This window comes from Bos javanicus, chromosome 9, assembly GCF_032452875.1.
Source record: "Bos javanicus breed banteng chromosome 9, ARS-OSU_banteng_1.0, whole genome shotgun sequence".
Taxonomy (NCBI): domain Eukaryota; kingdom Metazoa; phylum Chordata; class Mammalia; order Artiodactyla; family Bovidae; genus Bos; species Bos javanicus.
The window spans coordinates 32218128-32238118 of NC_083876.1; the positions used below are offsets into that span (position 1 = coordinate 32218128).

At 42.8% G+C, this 19991-nt stretch overlaps 1 protein-coding gene across 8 annotated transcripts in view; it reads left to right on the top strand.

Annotated features, from left to right (window-relative positions):
• The window catches only part of MCM9 (minichromosome maintenance 9 homologous recombination repair factor), a 126701-nt gene that overhangs the window by 72412 nt on the left and 34298 nt on the right, over positions 1–19991 (top strand). For 6 of the 8 annotated variants that reach the window (XR_009738426.1, XR_009738427.1, XR_009738428.1 and 3 more), the window contains 4 exons: positions 13004–13206; positions 13788–13991; positions 15288–15370; positions 15846–15991. Coding sequence is in view for 4 of the 8 variants with exons in the window: in XM_061427456.1 (XP_061283440.1) it covers positions 13004–13206; positions 13788–13991; positions 15288–15370; positions 15846–15991 (636 nt within the window). In the remaining 4 variants the exon portion in view is untranslated. Of the gene's footprint in view, positions 1–13003; positions 13207–13787; positions 13992–14166; positions 14247–15287; positions 15371–15845; positions 15992–17568; positions 17786–19991 lie in introns of those variants that run through there. The other 2 variants (XR_009738425.1, XM_061427457.1) reach the window with 2 other exon arrangements.

Consider the following 19991-nt stretch of genomic DNA (forward strand, 5'->3'; position numbering starts at 1 on the left):
GTGGCCATCATGGTCAACAAAAGAGTCCGAAATGCAGGACTTGGATGCAATCTCAAAAACAACAGAATGATCTCTGTTCATTTCCAAGGCAAACCATTCAGTATCACAGTAATCCAAGTCTATGCCCCAACCAGTAATGCTGAAGAAGCTGAAGTTGAATGGTTCTATGAAGACCTACAAGACCTTTCAGAACTAACACCAAAAAAAGATGTCCTTTTCATTATAGGGGAGTGGAATGCAAAAGTAGGAATTCAAGAAACACCTGGAGTAACAGGCAAATTTGGCCTTGGAATACAGAATGAAGCAGGGCAAAGACTGATAGACTTTTGCCAAGAAAATGCACTGGTCATAGCAAACACCTTGTTCCAACAACACAAGAGAAGACTCTATACATGGACATCACCAGATGGTCAACAGCGAAATCAGATTGATTATATTCTTTGCAGCCAAAGATGGAAAAGCTCTATACAGTCAGCAAAAACAAGACCAGGAGCTGACTGTGGCTCAGACCATGAACTCCTTATTGCCAAATTCAGACTTAAATTGAAGAAAGTAGGGAAAACCACTAGACCATTCAGGTATGACCTAAATCAAATCCCTTATGATTATACAGTGGAAGTGAGAAATAGATTTAAGGGCCTAGATCTGATAGAGTGCCTGATGAACTGTGGAATGAGGTTCGTGACATTGTGCAGGAGACAGGGATCAAGACCATTCCCATAGAAAAGAAATGCAAAAAAGCAAAATGGCTGTCTGGGGAGGCCTTACAAATAGCTGTGAAAAGAAAAGAAGTGAAAAGCAAAGGAGAAAAGGAAAGATATAAACATCTGAATGCAGAGTTCCAAAGAATAGCAAGAAGAGATAAGAAAGCCTTCTTCAGTGATCAATGCAAAGAAATAGAGGAAAACAACAGAATGGGAAAGACTAGGGATCTCTTCAAGAAAATCAGAGATACCAAAGGAACATTTTATGCAAAGATGAGCTCGATAAAGGACAGAAATGGTATGGACCTAACAGAAGCAGAAGATATTAAGAAGAGATGGCAAGAATACACAGAAGAGCTGTACAAAAAGATCTTCACGACCCAGATAATCACGAGGGTGTGATCACTGACCTAGAGCCAGACATCCTGGAATGTGAAGTCAAATGGGCCTTAGAAAGCATCACTACGAACAAAGCTAGTGGAGGTGATGGAATTCCAGTTGAGCTATTTCAAATCCTGAAAGATGATGCTGTGAAAGTGCTGCACTCAAAACGCCAGCAAATTTGGAAAATTCAGCAGTGGCCACAGGACTGGAAAAGGTCAGTTTTCATTCCAATCCCAAAGAAAGGCAATGCCAAAGAATGCTCAAACTACCACACAATTGCACTCATCTCACACGCTAGTAAAGTAATGCTCAAAATTCTCCAAGCCAGGCTTCAGCAATATGTGAACCGTGAACTTCCTGATGTTCAAGCTGGTTTTAGAAAAGGCAGAGGAACCAGAGATCAAATTGCCAACATCCGCTGGATCATGGAAAAAGCAAGAGAGTTCCAGAAAAACACCTATTTCTGCTTTATTGACTATGCCAAAGCCTTTGACTGTGTGGATCACAATCAACTGTGGAAAATTCTGAAAGAGATGGGAATACCAGACCACCTGATCTGCCTCTTGAGAAATTTGTATGCAGGTCAGGAAGCAACAGTTAGAACTGGACGTGGAACAACAGACTGGTTCCAAATAGGAAAAGGAGTTCGTCAAGGCTGTATATTGTCACCCTGCTTATTTAACTTCTATGCAGAGTACATCATGAGAAACGCTGGACTGGAAGAAACACAAGCTGGAATCAAGATTGCCAGGAGATATATCAATAACCTCAGATATGCAGATGACACCACCCTTATGGCAGAAAGTGAAGAGGAACTCAAAAGCCTCTTGATGAAAGTGAAAGTGGAGAGTGAAAAAGTTGGCTTAAAGCTCAACATTCAGAAAATGAAGATCATGGCATCCGGTCCCACCACTTCATGGGAAATAGATGGGTTAACGGTGGAAACAGTGTCAGACTTTATTTTTCTGGGCTCCAAAATCACTGCAGATGGTGACTGCAGCCATGAAATTAAAAAACGCTTACTCCTTGGAAGGAAAGTTATGACCAACCTAGATAGCATATTGAAAAGCAGAGACATTACTTTGCCAACAAAGGTTCGTCTAGTCAAGGCTATGGTTTTTCCTGTGGTCATGTATGGATGTGAGAGTTGGACTGTGAAGAAGGCTGAGTGCCGAAGAATTGATGCTTTTGAACTGTGGTGTTGGAGAAGACTCTTGAGACTTCTGCGAGGAGATCCAACCAGTCCATTCTGAAGGAGATCAGCCCTGGGATTTCTTTGGAAGGAGTGATGCTAAAGCTGAAACTCCAGTACTTTGGCCACCTCATGCGAAGACTTGACTCATTGGAAAAGACTCTGATGCTGGGAGGGATTGGGGGCAGGAGGAGAAGGGGACGACAGAGGATGAGATGGCTGGATGGCATCACGGACTCAATGGATGTGGGTCTGGGTGAACTCTGGGAGATGGTGATGGACAGGGAGGCCTGGCGTGCTGCGATTCATGGGGTTGCAAAGAGTTGGACGCGACTGAGCAACTGATCTGATCTAATCTGATATAAATATTACTCCAATTCACTAAAACATGTCTCATCTTTTCCTGAATCATTTGTAGTAGTTACTCTATTAAGGTGGTAGTCAGAGGTTTGGATGGTATACCAGTTTTTAGTTCAGAGTAACCTCAGTTCAGTCCATTTTACTTAATGGAGTTTTTTCCCTAAGGTTTACAAGGGGCGATGTGTGTAGGTTGATGTGTCTTCTGATTTTGTTTCTCACTTGTGTTGTAGGATCTTTAATATCTATAGCTTGTCTCCTTCAAGACTCCAAGGGATTCCTGTCCCTCACATCTCCTCCAGGCCTGCTTCCTGTGGTCCCAGGAACTTTCAGGGTCCTCTATCTGTTCCCTAGGAGCCACTGCTTTGATGACACCTGAAGCCCTGTTCTCAGTATTCCCCACTCATGGGGCTCCCTTTTTGTGAGGATGGTTTTATCTGTGTTCGTCCATCATGAGGAACCCACTGCCCTCTCCCCCTTTTCATTCAGTCTCCACTGATCTTCGTACTTCATTGTGGGCTCTGGATTAGCTTTGCTGGTTTCTAACGTCTGTTCGGGCCTCCCTTGTGGCTCAGATGGTAAAGCATCTGCCTACAATGTGGGAAACCCGGGTTCGATCCCTGGGTCAAGAAGTTCCCCTGGAGAACGAAATGGCTACCCACTCCAGTATTCTTGCCTGGTAAATCCCATGGATGGAAGAGCCTGGTAGGCTACAGTCCATGGGGTCGCAAAGAGTCGGACATGACTGAGCGACTTCATAAATTCATAAATAATGTCCGTGTACGTGGAGGTTGAAGTTTGTAGTATTCTCTCCCTTAGCTAGCTTTCGGGGCTTTTGGGTTTTGTGTATCTTATTTGCTAATTATTTATCAATAAGGTCTACTTTCTCTGTCTTTGATTTATTTGTGCGTTTGTGCATTTTTTAGGCTTCTCCACCTCTCTAGTAGTTTGGCTTTCCCTCTTATGTCCATTTCAAACAGACCTCAAGAGAGGCTCAGTTAGGCTCAGTTATCATCCCTATCAGAAGCTTTGGGCAAGACCAGCTCAGAGGCCTCTGGCCAGTTTATTGCTTGACTACTGTTGGGTCAGGTCTCAATATCTGGTCCAGCCAGTTGTCCATGTATGGCCATTTCTGTAGAAGGGATTGTGGAGTTATGTGTTTGGTGGGCATTCCAGTGCTTAGCCTGTCCAGGACTGTAATGAGGACAGAAGAATCACTTAAGAAAGATACCAAAAAACAAGTCATGCATCAGTTGTAAGTACTAGTAGATTTGTTGGTGCTAGGAAACAATAGCTTAGACAGGCAGCCAGAGTAGCCTGGTGAATCAGTCTAAATAGGTTGTCGCTCAGCTGTTCAGTTGTGTCCAACTCTTTGTGACCCCATGAAGTGTAGCACACCAGGTTTCCCTGTCTTTCACCATCTCCCAGAGTTTGCTCAAACACATGTCCATTGAGTCACTGATGCCATTCAGCCATCTCATCCACTGTCATCCACTTCTCCTCCTGCCTTCAATCTTTCCTACCATCAGAGTCTTTTTCAATGAGTTGGCTCTTCACATCAGGTGGCCCAAATATTGGAGCTTCAGCTTCAGCATCAGTCCTTCCATTGAATATTCAGGACTGATTTCCTTTAGGACGGACTGGTTTGATTTCAGGGAGTCTCAAGAGTCTTCTCCAACACCACAGTTTTAAGCATCAATTCTTAGGCACTCAGCCTTCTTTATGGTCCAGCTCTCACATCTGTACATGACTACTGGAAAGACCATAGTTTTGACTATATGGACCAAAGTTTATTTTGGCAAAGTAATGTCTCTGCTTTTTAATACACTGTATAAGTTTGTCATAGCTTTTCTTCCAAGGAGCAAGGATCTTTTAATTTCATGGCTGCAGTCACCATCTGCAGTGATTATGGAGCCCAAGAAAATAATCTCTCACTGTTTCCATTGTTTCCCCATCTATTTGCCATGAAGTGATGGGACCAGATGCCACAATCTTAGGTTTTTGAATGCTGAGTTTTATGTGAGCTTTTTTACTCTCCTCCTTCACCTTCATCAAGAACTTTTTAGTTCCTCTTTGTTTTCTGCCATAAAGGTGGTGTCATCTGCATATCTGAGGTTATTGATATGTCTCCTGGCAATCTTGATTCCAGTCCTGATTTGTGCTTCATCCAACCTGGCATTTCACATGATGTATTCTGTAAACAAGTTAAATAAGCAGGGTGACAATATACAACCTTGACGTATTCCTTTCCCAATTTTGAATAAGTCTCTCGTTCCATGCCTGGTTCTGTTGCTTTTTGACCTGCATACTGGTCTCTCAGGAGGCAAGTAAGGTGGTCTGATATTCCCATCTCTTTCAGAATTTTCCACAGTTTGTTGTGATCCACAAAGTCAAAGGCTTTAGTGTAGTCAATGAAGCAGAAGTAGATGTTTTTCTGGAATTCTTTTGTTTTTTTCTGTGATTCAGTGGATGTTGGCAATTTGATCTCTGGTTCCTCTGCCTTTTCTAAATCCAGCTTATACATCTGGAAGTTCTTGGTTCACGTACTGTTTAAGCCTAGCCTGAAGGATTTTGAGTGTTACCTTCTAGCATGTGAAATGAGTACAGTTGTACAGTAGTTTGAACATTCTTTGGCATTGCCCTTCTTTGGGATTGGAATGAAAACTGACCTTTTCAAGTCCTGTGGCCACTGCTGAGTTTTCTAAATTTGCTGGCATATTAAGTGCAGCACTTTCACAGCTTCATCTTTTAGGGTTTGAAATAACTCACCTGGAATTCTATCATCTCTACTAGCTTTGTTCATAGTGATGCTTCCTAAGACCCATTTGACTTTGCACTCCAGGATGTCTGGGTGATCACACCATTATGGTTATCCAGGTCATCTTTTTTGTATAGATCTAAATAGGAGGTGGCTTTTCTTGAGAAAAGTCTTGAACTCAGAGGATTTCAAAGAGATGGACAAAAAGAATAGCAGGGTTTTAAAAGACATTACTTAGTCACAAGTACCTAGTGAGTTGTAAACTCTTGGTCAAACTCTGTATTTTGTAGAGTGAGTGAGTGAAGTCGCTCAGTCGTGTCCAACTCTTTGCAACTCTGTGGACTGTAGCCTACCAGGCTTCTCCATCCATGGGATTCTCCAGGCAAGAATTCTGGAGTGGGTTACCATTTCCTTCTCCAGGGGATCTTCCCGACCCAGGGATTGAACCCAGGTCTCCTGCATTGGAGGCAGACGCTTTAACCTCTGGGCCACCAGGGAAGCCCGGATGTATTTTGTAGAAGTTCTTATAATTTCTCCCCAGATCATAGTTACCACCAATTATGTGATCTTTCTTCCTCATTCAAGTTGTCCTTGTAGTTGTTTTTTTTTTTTTCAACTTTTATTTTGACATCACTGTAATAGCTGTTATATCACTTAACAGACAAGTGTAAGAATATGCCACATGTTGGCTTTGCGCTTGGGCTGGTGGTTAAGTGTGCCCTCTGTCACCACGGTCCATCTGTCATCTCCTTGGTGGTAGGAATAAAGGAAAACACTCTTCAAGTTCCACTTTAGCATTTGTGTTCATTTTTTATAGCACTGGCTCTGGGTCACTCAAAGACTTATGAAAAAGTTGGAGATTCCTTAAAAAACTGGAAATAGAACTGCCTTATGATCCAGCAATCCCACTGCTGGGCATCCACACTGAGGAAACCAGAACTGAAAGAGACACGTGTACCCCAGTGTTTATCGCAGCACTGTTTGCAATAGCCAGGACATGAAAGCAACCTAGATGTCCATCAGCAGATGAATGGATAAAGAAAGCTGTGGTACATATACACAATGGAGTATTACTCAGCCATTAAAAAGAATACATTTGAATCAGTTCTAATGAGGTGGATGAAACTGGAGCCTATTATACAGAGTGAAGTAAGCCAGAAAGAAAAACACCAAGACAGTATACTAATGCATATATATGGAATTTAGAAAGATGGTAACAATAACCCTGTATACGAGACAGCAAAAGAGACACTGATGTATAGAACAGTCTTTTGGACTCTGTGGGAGAGGGAGAGGGTAGGATGATTTGGGAGAATAGCATTGAAGTATGTATAATATCATATATGAAACGAGTCGCCAGTCCAGGTTTGATGCATGATACTGGATGCTTGGGGCTGGTGCACTGGGACAACCCAGAGGGAGGGTATGGGGAGGGAGGAGGGAGGAGGGTTCAGGATGGGGAACACATGTATACCTGTGGCAGATTCATTTTGATATATGGCAAAACCAATACAATATTGTAAAGTTAAAAAATAAAATCAAGATGACAAATAAATAAATAAAAACTGACACTAAAAAAAAAAAAGTTGGATCATCCTCCAATAGTAGCTCATCTAATTTTTTGGCCAGAAGTTTTCAGAGCCTTAAGTTCACTCTCCCTCATCAGAAGCCCATTAATCTTCCTGATAGAAGGTATACAGTTAATTGCCAAGTGTGAACCTTTTCAGAAAATGTGTCTAAACACATAAAGCATGTCCAGTTATTCATCAGTAAGCAGGTAAGATGAGTTAAGTATGAAAAGGAAGTACTTAATCATGTATTCAACTAAAATAAAATAAGAATACTCTGAATATTACTCTTGAAACACCTTACTACTCTCCAGCTCAAACACTTTTCATCCTCTGGTTTTTGTCCCCTAGTGTAGGAGTCCTCACTGAGCCATCATCATCCAGATGTTCTGGGCCCATTCTCTGGGACCAGGCCAAGATGTTCTCTGAGATATTTGATACTTTGCTATATCCTTTTTGGGAACTCTTGGATGGGTCTGCTTTTGTTTTCTCTCTGTCATTGTCTCTCTCATGTCTTAAGTGACTAAAGTCTGATTGACTTGTGAAGGAATTTCTATTCAAATTTTAATCTCTCTTAAGGGTATTTTGAACCTCAGAATCAGAATGTCTAGCTCCCTGCCAAGGCTGCAGGGAATCTCGCAAATGTATGTGGTGTGTGTGTGTGTGTGTGTGTGTGTGTGTGTGACTTTATATACACTGCACAGAGGTGGAGAGTTCTTCTAAAAAATAAGAATCACATTCTTAATTGTTCCATGTAACTGTGCCAATTCCACAAACTGTTTTTTGAGTTGAGGTTGACGTTTCTCCATGTGGTGGGCATATACCTACAAAGGTGTATCATAAGCCGCTCACCCACTATTCATCTGCACAGGGGGCTGGGAGAGAACCAGTCAGTATGATTTTTCAGTACAAAAGCTTGTTAGGGGCAGTCAGAATAGAAAAAAAATGCTCAGGCCCTCAGGATGTCTACTAAGGATGTAACTTACAGCGTCAGTAACCAAAATATCAGTTTGATTGAATCCATATGTGGTTGAAAAGACCAGTCATTTTATTGTGCTCTGCTTATGTTACTTAAATCTGAGAACATTGTTAAAGTCTGGGAGTTTAACATCTTACATTTTGTCCTGGCTGCTAAATGAAGTCGAAGAGGAGACCAGGAAGAAGAGGGTACAGTGTGAGATAAAGGGGCGTCAGGATTTTAATCCACCCTTTGGAATGTGCCCGTCGGCTCTGCACCTGCAAATGGCGGTAGAGGGCCGTACGGCGGGGTGAAGGCACGCGAGCGCTTCACATGCGATGGTCTTTAAGTCTGTAGATGCTAAACGAAATAATTACTTGATAAAGATAGCATTTCATGTATCTTCTAGGTTCTTTTCAGTCTCCTCAAGGGCAGGGTATCTGATTCTTAAATAATAGAAGATGCCCTCACTATTGGCTGAGGACACATTTTGGGAAAAAATTTGACATTGCAATTATATATTTGCTGCGACTAAATTATACTCACGTACCTGGGTAGAAGTGCGGTCTGAAATTTAAAAACAAGATGACAGTTTACTGTTCTGCTCAGTAAACATGTCTTGACCGCTCAGGAGCGTTATATGGTCTCTGATTGCTACTAATACCAGGAAAAGGAAAAGAGAAGGCTTTTGTTCTCAAGATGCTCACAGCCTTGCAGCAAGACAGACAAGTAGACATTTATTGTACACTGTGATTCTAACAGTCATAGAAGAGCCATGGCAGCAGTCCACACTGAGCTAATTTTCAGTCTTCTAGCCCATACCTGTCCTCAGTCAGAATCTCAGAGGTTGGACCTGGGAATCTGTATTATTAGAACCCACCTGCATTCTCACTGACTAGCCAGGCTTGGGAACCACATCTCCAGGATAAGACTGCTCCACACCTGTCTTTTGTGACATTAATTAGCATAATGTCCTCAAGGTTCATCCATATTGTATTATGTGGCAGGATTTCCTTTGGAGTAAAGTGAAGTGAAAGTTGCTCAGTTGTGTCCAACTCTTTGCGACACCATGGACTATACAGTCCATGGGATTCTCCAGGCTGGAATACTGGTGTGGGTAGCCTTTCCCTTCTCCAGGGCATCTTCCCAACCCAGGGATCGAACCCAGGTCTCCCGCATTGCAGGCAGATTCTTTACTAGCTGAGCCGCAAGGGAAGCCCTTGATTTCCTTTATTTTAGGCTAAATAATACTTCATTGTATGAGTGTGTGTATTCTTCATCCATTTAGTCACCCGTGGACACTTGTATTGCTTCCTCCTCTTGGCTGTTATGAATAGCATGCTGTGAACATTGGAGGGTGTCCGTACCACTTTTATTCAACTTGATAGAAAGGCCATCTAAGCTGAAGGCATCACCCTTCATCTGGGTCACATTTTACAGCTGAGAAAGTTGACTGGGCCTTTGTCATTCAGAGCCTGTTTCAGTCTTCCCCTTTACTCTCTGAGGTCTAGAGGCAGTTGTTTTCTCCAGCCCTTCAAAGCCTCAGATTTCTGAGCCGTCTGCTCTCTTTCATCACTCCTTGAAAACTGGTCACTTCTGTCCTGTGCTCATGTCTTTCCTGTAGTGTTTCGCCAGAGGGAGTGTTTCTTACTTTAGTCACAGTGTGATGTGAGTGAAAGGTGGGGTGCTCTGCTCCGTGTAGTCCCTCGGGTGGCTGTCTGACTCCAGGGCCTTTTATCCTCACCTGTACCAGCAGAGAGGGAGAAAAGCAGGGAAGGTTGTCCAGGAAGGTTCTTAGGCGCCTGACCTGGAAGTAGATATGCTGTCTCCCCACTCCACTGGCAGGACTTATTTTTACAGCTCTGTGCTGCTCTGCTGTGCTGTGCTTAGTCGTGACTCTTAGTGACCCCATGGACTGTAGCTCACCAGGCTCCTCTGTCCATGGGGATTCTCCAGTCAAGAATACTGGAGTGGGTTGCCATGCCCTCCTCTAGGAGGTCTTCCCAGCCCAGGGACTGAACCCAGGTCTCCCGCATTGCAGGCAGATTCTTTACCAACTGAGCTACCAGGGAAGCCTACTTAACTGTAAAGGAAGATGGGAAATTTAGTCTTGCCCTGCCCCCAGGGAGAAAGGAAAACCATGTTTGCACACAGAGCAGCCACTGCCACCGGCCAGAGCTAAATTTGGAAGTGCCAGCCTGTAGGTAGTGATTAAAGCTGTCAGCAAAGATGGGGATCACCATACAGATGTGATGAGACTATTAAGACCGCCACAAAACAAGGGTGCTTTCTGGAGGGCCTGCCAGGGTAAAAATCACTTATGTAATTTATGTAGGAAAGTTTAAGCATGTGGATTAAACAATGGAAAGGCAGGTTTTTCAGAAACTGGAATGTTGTCACTCTTTGAAGTTAGTGCAGGAAAAAAAAATCTTTAGCATGACTATTTTATATCTGGTGAAGCCTGTAAGTATAAAATGACTCTGAGTTTGAGAAATACTGAACTAAATAAAGATTTTTGATTTATCCCTTATTCAGCACATGTTCATTGAGCATTTAAATATGTGACCGGCAGCATGAGCACTGTAACAGTGGTCATGGGCCCTCAAGGGGAATTAAATTAAGTAGGAAAGAAGTAAGGCAAGGAAATGCATACCTAAAACCTCAGGCCCAATCTTTAAACCACAGGAAGTGCTTAAAACATTTCAGCATCAGGGTAACAGTTTGGAGGTACAGGAGTTTGGGTTTTGAAGTGAAGCTGACCTGGGTTTGAATCGCAGTCCTGTTGCTCTGCTTGTGACCTTAACCGTCGTTATTACCGTCTGAAACCATCTAGTTTCCTTATTTCCAAGTTGGTGATAATATCTACCTTTCAGGTGGTTGTGAAGATCAGGGGTAACATGTATACATAAAGCCTGGCACAGGGCTTTGCATTACATATATGATAGTTATCTTTTTGTTACTAGGAGAGTAGAGCTCATACTGGGTTGGTGAAATGACCTTACCTTACACTCATTCATGCGTCCTCGTTCAGTAGAATGTAGTGAGCTGCTGCTGTGCACGTGACACTTAGGATGAGGCTGTGTGAGTATCTTTATTCTCTAAAGCCCCATTCAGGTGGTAATGTGGGTCACGTTTGTATCACAGGTTTGCAGCCACCAGGCTTACATGCTGTCTTCCCCTCTTTTAAGTGACCAAGGCCACTCTGTCCCTCCTGGCGCTGCCCCACCTTCCTCTTTGCTGCTGGTCACAGCCTGACTTACTGTCCCACACCATCTCCTCTTCCCCTGCCTACTCCTCTACCTTCATTGCTTGAATCTCCACAAGCTGCTCACCCCCCAGGAAGACTGTTCCTTCACATATAAATCTTCCTTAGCTTTCTTCCCAAAGCTGCTGCTTTGCATGTTTTCCCAGTTACCTCGGGAATAACTCACCCCCTTCTTTCTGTCTCTGCTTGTCCATTGTCCTTCTGTCTTTGCAGACACGAACGCAGGTAACTGCCACCAGCGTCCGTTGCACATGTCCTGTCTGGTGGGCACCGTGTTGAGCCTCCCTGTCCTCCAGCAGTTCTGTTGTGAACTAATCGAAGGCGGGGACCAGCTCTGTACCTTTCTCAATTCTCAGTACAGCCCTTTGCCCACAGGAAATGACTTGTAAATAGCTCTTGATCAGAGAGAGGAAGAACAGCCAAGTTTATCTCTCAGAAAATCATTTGTAAGCAATTATTTCATAAACAGTTGTATTTTGTTTGGTATTGTATTGAAGTATTGAAGCAGTGTTCCTTTTTTTCTGATAAGTGCAAATAGCCTCTTCGGTATTAGATTAAATGTGCTTTTTGTGGGATTAGTTAGGAACCATTTACTACATTGGTTTTATGGCAAACTGATTCTGAGTTCTAAACAGCTGCCTTTACAAAGTCATTTTGGTATATGAATAAGATGTAGACTCTATGTTCAGAAATTTCCCCTATCAGTGATTTTTTTAAAAGAGGAGTTAGTTTTCAGTGAAGTGCCTTGTTTGTTGTTCTCCTCCATGTCTGCTTGTGCCACTTACCACAAATACAGATTCTCAGACTTTTCAGTCCTCGGGCATGAGGTCATTGCTGGAGCCAACTGGAAATAGATCAAGGATTAACACATGTAGCACATGTTTGCCGAAGTCCCAAGGCTATGCGCTGCAACTGAAAACCACCATCGCTAGTGAGCAGACTACGTTTACAGAGCAGGAATTCTATACTTGTTACTGTCAGTGAATGTGCCCTATTATTTTGAGGACGTGCCCATCATAAACAAGTTTAAAAACAACATCTGAGTTATGTCATCTCCATATCTGCCCCGCCACTGCCCTGACTTGCGTACGTCTTCCTCGGCCACTGCCTTGTCTCCCCAGCGTGTCCCATCTGTGGTCCTTCCCTGTCTAACCAGCCCACCATGCCCCAACCTTTTTAGCCTTCCCTTCACTGTTGCTCCTCAAAAACACTACGCTAATCAACCTTCAGTTTTCCTGATTTCTTCTTTTTCTATCCCTCCTCCCCTCCATCCCTTGCTCCTTCCTTTCCTTTCCCTTCTGCCTGTTTCTTTCACTTTTAGAAGAACCAAAACAAGTAAGTGAACACACAGAACAAGTCCGTGTGTCACAAAAGGCCTTGCCCAGAAACCACTTCATAATGTTTCTCTGAGTGTCTCTTCCATATACATAGATGAATACACGTCATCTTTATTTCCCCTGGGAAGTTTATGCTTCTAGAACTTACTGTATTCTGCCGTGTCTCACCATTATAGAAAATGGATTGCAAGCTCCTTAAGACCAGTATCCATGTACGGTTTAACTTTGTGTACCTCTTAGAGGGGTCTACTCAGAGTCAGGGCATAAGAAATGTGCGTTGAGCACTTACTTCTCTTCAAGATAGGCTCGTATAAATATGTCCTTTATTTGAACTTGGTGTTTGTATCATTCCACGTTCTCTTTGACATGTTCGTCTCTAAATTTTTAAGGTACCGGAGCAGCCCCTTTCTATTAATAAGTTTAATCTTGTTTTTCATTTGAATCTCAACAGTCAGTGAACTATACCTTCTCTTTTGGTAGCCTCGTGTGCAAACTGAACACAAGGACCACCATCCTTGCAGCAACTAACCCCAAAGGCCAGTACGACCCCCGTGAGTCTGTATCAGTGAACATTGCCCTTAGCAGCCCACTCTTAAGTCGATTCGACCTGATCCTCGTTTTGCTTGATACCAAGAATGAAGACTGGGACCGTATCATTTCCTCTTTTATCTTAGAAAACAAAGGTATGTGGAAGCGATCAAATCATTCAAATTGACAGAGTAGACATAAATGAAATTTTCCTTGAGGAAAATCAAATAAATACCCAACTACGAGTCTATAGAGAGATGCTTAGACAGAAAGCAGTGAACCTAGTTAGCGAGCCTAGAACAATGCACAGAAGGAAAAGGGTCTTCCTTTGCTTGCCCTATGTCCTTTGTGGTGAAAAGGGCAACTTTATGATATATAATGACCACGTGGTTCACGTCCTATACACAAAGAAAACTGGACTGAATTTATAAAGCAGAATCCTAAATGTGGATCTTTTGTCAAAAAATTAGGCTTACCAAGTACTATTTATTATTGTATATGGCAGAACAGAATTATTCTGAATAATTTAAACCTTTGTAGGAAGCTTACCTTTATTAAGCTTAGAGCCTAAGACTATTTATTATAGAGCTATATGCAGAGATAGGTCTAGATTTCAGTGGCCAGAAAACCAGAAGGTTATCCTTTTAAAAATGAGTACAGGAACTTTGTCAAAACCCTCAAAATGAGATATTTGCCTGTTCTTAGAAATTACTGACCCAATACTTGATATATACAGGTTACCCAAGCAAATCAGAGAAGCTCTGGAGCATGGAAAAGATGAAATCCTACTTCTGCCTCATTAGGAAACTACAGCCCACACTGTCTGATGAGGGTAATCAAGTTCTGCTCCGGTACTACCAGATGCAAAGGCAGAGTGACTCCCGGAACGCTGCCCGGACCACCATCCGCCTGCTGGAGAGCTTGATACGACTAGCAGAAGGTTAATTTCACTCAACATATACTTTTATTGGGTGCTCACTGTGAGCTAGGGCTTTCCTGGTGGCTCCAACTGTAAAGAATCCGCCTGCAATGCAGGAAACCTGGGTTCGATTCCTGGGTTGGGAAAATCCCCTGGAGAAGGGAATGACAACTCACTCCAGTATTCTTGCCTGGAGAATTCCATGGACAGAGGAGCCTGGCGGTCTACGGTCCATGGAGTCGCAGAGTCTCACACGACTAAGACTAAACACACAAAGTGAGCAAGGCTTGGGACTTGGCAATGAGTAAGGATGATCTCTGAGATGCTTGCTCACAGTTGGTTAAAAAGTAAAAGCTTGAAGCTATGAAACCTACACGGATTATAGATGTTGAGTGGAATGTAGTGGCATTAAGGAAAAGGAATCTTTGTGACATTTCATAACTTCCTGTAACTTCAGACATCATCCATTTAAAAAGTCTTGCTTGCTGTATGTTTTCCTTCTCGATGGCCTCTATCTGAATATGCCTTTGTTGGGAACTGTTTTCTGTATGGCATCCTGGGTGATTTCTCACCAGTTGCTACTCACAGCCGCCACTAACACAGTAACGTTGAATTAGCAATGCCGTCCTCTGTCCCATCCCTAACGTGTGAGACTTGCGTGCATACTCGCAGCTAATATGCACCCTCAGACTTTTTTTCCCTTAATACTGGCTTTTACATTTAGCACTTACTTAAATAATCCTAAAAATTTTTTTCACATGAGTTAACTGTATGATATAATGATGTGATATATGCTTAACTAAAAAGTTCCATAAAACAAAACTGCTTCACTTTTTCAAGGATTTATAATTAATATTAAGGCAAGAAATACCTAAGATTTAGGCTTGCAAGTTTGATACTTTTGAAAAGCTGACAGATAAAGATATGTACCAGAGATGAGAAATCAATTTTAGTCTTGTTTAGATTATAATAGATTAGAATTAAGAAGAATTAAGAATTAATTAGAGAGTAAGAATTAACAGTTACTGAATATCAATTATATGCTTATATAGCCCCTTTGTTTGCTGGAGCCCAGAGTACTTTTTCATGTGAATACACAGAATTGTCATGGGCTGTGCAGAAGAATTAGGCCCTTTATTAGAGAAAGTACCTTAGAGCTATTGAACTTAGACATCTGTGCTTGTTCTAGTAAAGTGTATTTGTTATTAGAAGCACATTAATAATATACAGTTTTGGAGTAGGGGGCACCAATGACATTTGTCACCTCAGATATTCATAAAAATAATTGCCTCATCATTTCAAACGCACCTTTCATAGCTCATGCTCGCCTGATGTTTCGTGATATAGTGACTCTGGAAGATGCTGTTACAGTGGTGTCGGTAATGGAGTCCTCCATGCAGGTGAGCATATCTTGTACCTAATATTTGAACCGTAATTGCAAACACTGTTTAAAAAAGACAATTTATAACATATCTGGAGTTATAAAAATGGCCATATTTTAGACCTATTCATTCCTGGAAATTTATCCAAAGGGACCCATTTAAAGGAAGCGAAAAAAATTGTCATGGAAACAGTCTGCATTGTTTTACCCACTGGTGTAAAGTAGTGGGTCTTAATCCTTCTTCTCCTCAACACACCTGAGAGATGCTCATGGTTCCACTCGAGACAGTGTGGCTTCCCAGAGCAATGCATGCCACTGGAAATTGGGGAAGAGGACTACTGAAATTTGAATCCGGCTCCCAAGTGACTCTGAGAGCCGTGACGGGGGTGTAGGGGTTGGTCTTAAGCACCTGGGATCAGTGGTCCCTAGCGTGGACTTCCTGTGTGGAGGCCTGGTGACTCTCCCTGGTATTTTCCATTTTCTCATCCTGTCAGGGAGGTGCACTGCTAGGAGGTGTGAATGCACTCCACACTTCCTTTCCCGAAAACCCTCTGCAGCAGTACCAGAGGCAGTGTGAACTCATTCTGGAAAAGCTGGAGCTGCCCAACCTCTTGAGTGAAGAACTGAGAAGACTTGAAAGGTGAGAAAAGAAAACCAAGAAAGGCATGTAATGGAACATGCTTGTTTGGCATTTAGTGAAATGAAAGAAGTGTAAAGTAAGTGGAAAATCTATGTAGGAGATTTCAGTTACTTGGTGCTACATAATCTACTCCATTAAAGCTCAGTGGCTTAAAAAAAAAAAAAACCCCACCGTACCCTTTTAGTGCTTACTTTCTGAGAGTCAGAAATTCAGGGGCGTTTAGAGGGGATGTTTATTTCTGGTCCACATAGTACCAGCTGGGGTCACTCGTACACCTGCATTTAGCTGGGAGCTCAGCTGGGATCGGAACTTCAAAGGGAGCTTCTGTCACATATGTGGTGCCTTTGCTGGGGCGGCTTACTTGGCCAGGAGCTCTCTACTGTAAGGTAGTAGGAATTCTGAGATGGTAGCTTAGGACGCAAGTAGCTGAGCAAAAGTGGAAGCCTTTCATGAGCTGGGCCAGAGCGGACATGGCATCACTTCTGCCACATTTTACAGGTCAGAGCAAGTCACAGGGTCAGCCCGCATGCAAGGTGAAGGGACATGACACCACCTCTTGATGGAAGAAGTGGTGTAGACATATGGAAAGGAGGGGACTGATGGCAGCCTCTATGGGGACCACCTTCCACAGCTGTGTTTCCTTGGCTGGCTGGTCTAGTGAGCCTTATGGAGAACATGGACTGGTCCTTTACTGTGTATAATCAACTGGGTCCTGATTAACGAGAAGGACCAAGGTATGCCACCTACAGTTTGCACCCAATATAATGCAGTTTCCATCGAGAAACCTTGGTGAATGGCTGCATCCTGTTTACTACCACCGCTTTTCCCCTCTTCTGTTTCTTTGGCTCAGTGTAAGAGGTAGTGCTGTCCAGAGGTGGCTGGGACTAATGTTGAGGAAGAGGAAATTGGCCGCCAGGAGAGTGGTCTCTCTCATCCCAGGCCAGACCCAGACACAAAGTACTTTATAAGCTGGCTGTATCATGTGTCCTCACCAGGAGAGGACATGTGCAAGGGTATTTGCATAAAGAGTCTTCATGCTTATTAATATTTTAATTCACTTATTGTCTAAAGCTTTTCTGCAAGCATAATAAAAATTTGATCATTAGTCTTTATATGGCAGCTTCCCTAGTAGCTTAGATGGTAAAGAATTTGCCTACAACGGGTCAGGAAGATCCCCTAGAGAAGGGAATGGCAACCCACTCCAATATTCTTGCCTGGAGAATTCCACAGGCTGAGAACTAAGTGACTAAGAACATACACAGTCTTTATATAACCCAGGTGGAAGAAAATTGCAGGTAGAGACCGAGGCACAAACTGCTTTCAGGCCAGCCTGTGCCAGAATGCCGGGAAGGTTCCGGAAGTGGAGATAAGAGTACAGCACTGGCTTCACCCGGAAAAGAACCTTCTGGTCTGTTAGCAGCTGCTCTGACCCTCCCTCAGCATCATGATTTCCTTCCCTACTACACTCCCAAATCTGTGACTTTTAAAAATTTACAATTCAACAGCCAGACTGAAAAAATTCCTCAGTAAGAATGACATTTTATGTTAAAGAGGTAAATCTGTTTTTCATCCTACAGGGGAACAACGCAGGAATGACAGGAGCAGTGTTTCAAAACCCCCTTTTCTAGTGGCTTGTTACTGTGGACATGTGGGAAGGAACATGTCACATGCATCACCTCAAGAATTTTTGCCTGAACTTTTACGCTTGAAAGAAAGAGCCGCTCAGTCATGTCCGATTCTTTGCAACCCGCCAGGCTCCTCTGTCCCTGGGATTCTCCAGGCAAGAATACTGAAGTGGGTTGCCATGCCCTCCTCCAGGGGATCTTCCCAAGCCAGGGATGGAACCCAGGTCTCCCGCATTGTGGGCAGATTCTTTATCATCTGAGCCCTGCGTGCTCCCTAAATACGTGAGCTTCTATTACAGAGCTTGACTTTGAGTCTGTTCCTGTGTCGAGGGAGTGAAGGATGGCAAGTGTGTCCATCAGGCCTCTTCCTGCTGGTGCGAGTGGGTTAATCATTGACCTGAGTGGGTTAATCATTGACCCGAGCCAGTGGGTTAATCATACCAGTGTTGATCTCAAAGCTGGGCACTGGGGAATAGAGAGCATGTGAGAGCCTAGCGGCTACACAGGGAGAATTTGGGGAGCACATTGGGATGATTAGCTGTTGAAGCAAAACCTTGAGAACTCTTTTCCTGGCACTTCTCTCCTATTTTGCTCACTCCCTTCATCCAGCAGTATTCTCTATTTATAAAACCCCAGCACAGCTTTCTGGGGAAAAATGGGAGATGGTTTTGTCCTGCTGATACCCAGTAAACTTGCACTTTGTCTAAAATCAGCCTCTTTATCTTCTGGTCTCCTGGCCTTTTCATGATCCAGAGTGTAGTGTTAAGGTCAGTACTCCTCCTTTGCTTCTTTTATGGTTTGAGGTAGCCGATCCTTTTCAGTCCTGTCCTGGGCCTGGCTTTGCATTTGGAGAGGATTCTTACATTTTGAGTGAGCAAAAACTCATTTGAGTACCCCTGACACATGTCAGATTCAGGAAAGGAAGGACTGTGAGTCTCAGAGCAGTGTTGTATGATAGAAAAAGGGCAGTTAGTCTTATCAGATTCAAGATGACCCTCCTGGAGGGAAGGAAGGAAAACAGAAAGAGTAAGTGATGGTCTGAAAGATAGGATTCTGCCTTAAAAAAATTTTTTTTTCCCTTCTGATATTTCCTTGTAATGCAAGAATTCCTGAGCTGATCCTCACAGCAATAAAACCAGGTGGCCTGCAAAGAGGGGCATCTCCTGTGCCTCCTGCGTTGCAGGCAGATTCTTTACCACCAAGCCACTGGGGAAGCCCCTCTGCTAGTGACAGCCAGCCGCAAATGACAGCTGCCTTACCCATCTTAAAACAGAGTGTGGAGATGTCTTTTAGGTGGTATAGTAAAGTATAAAGTTTAAATAGCAGTACCTTTAAAATTCCCATAAATTATTCAAGTTGTGGAGTGTTAACAATTATGAGCATCCCTGACCTCAATTTGATACTGAAAGTATACTAGATAGTAGTAATTTTGAAAGCTATTTGGGTTTGTTTTTGTTTTTATCTTTTTTGGTCTGACTGTGATTACAGTGAATTCAGATTTTCTGTATTGTTGTTCCCAAGTCTACTATGAGTGACTGTAACCCAAATTTAAAAAATAATTTTTTAGTGTTTTTTTTCCTGGCTGTAAACAATAATACATTCTTTTTTTCTTTTTTTAATGTTTTTTTTTTTTTTGGCTGTGCCAGGTCTTAGTTGCCGCATATAGGATTTTTAGTTGCTTGTGACATATTAGATCTAGTTCCCTGACCAAGGACTGAACCCAGCTTCCCTGCTTTGGGAGCACAGAGTCTTAGCCACTGGACCACCAGGGAAGTTCCAATACACATTCTTTATAAAGTATTTTGAAAGTAACAATAATGAATTAATAAGGTAAAAAAATCACACACAATCTTATTTCCCAGAGAGAGCTATCATTAATGTGTTAATGTATTTAAATACATTGAAATTTAAATCCATTTAATTTTGATGTCTTCTGTTCCTTTTTCTATGATAACCCATGATTTTTAGAAAAATTTACTTATCAGCTTTTTGGTGTAGTTTCTTTTCAGATTTAGTGCATGGAAGCAGAGTCACATTGCTCCTTATACTGAAAAGGCGTTTCTAGGTTGTTAGGAAGGGCTTTCTAAGGGACCTCTCTTTGAAAAGCTGCTGTAATCCCTGTTAAAAATTGGTCCTCTGGTACTATTTCAGTTTCTAATATGCCCAAGGTTTAAGACGAATGTCACAAGGTCAACTCCGTCATTCTCAGCAGGTCAGTAGGTTTCAACTCTGTATCAATCTGATGAAGTGTGGCTGCCCAGAACAGATGCTGAAACGTGTGGGCTTGGCAGGAAAGAGGTCATGGCTGCCTGGGGGAGGCCTGCCACGAGGGTGACTGCTGGAGGGGGCAGGGGGTGCCAAGCACAGAGGAATCA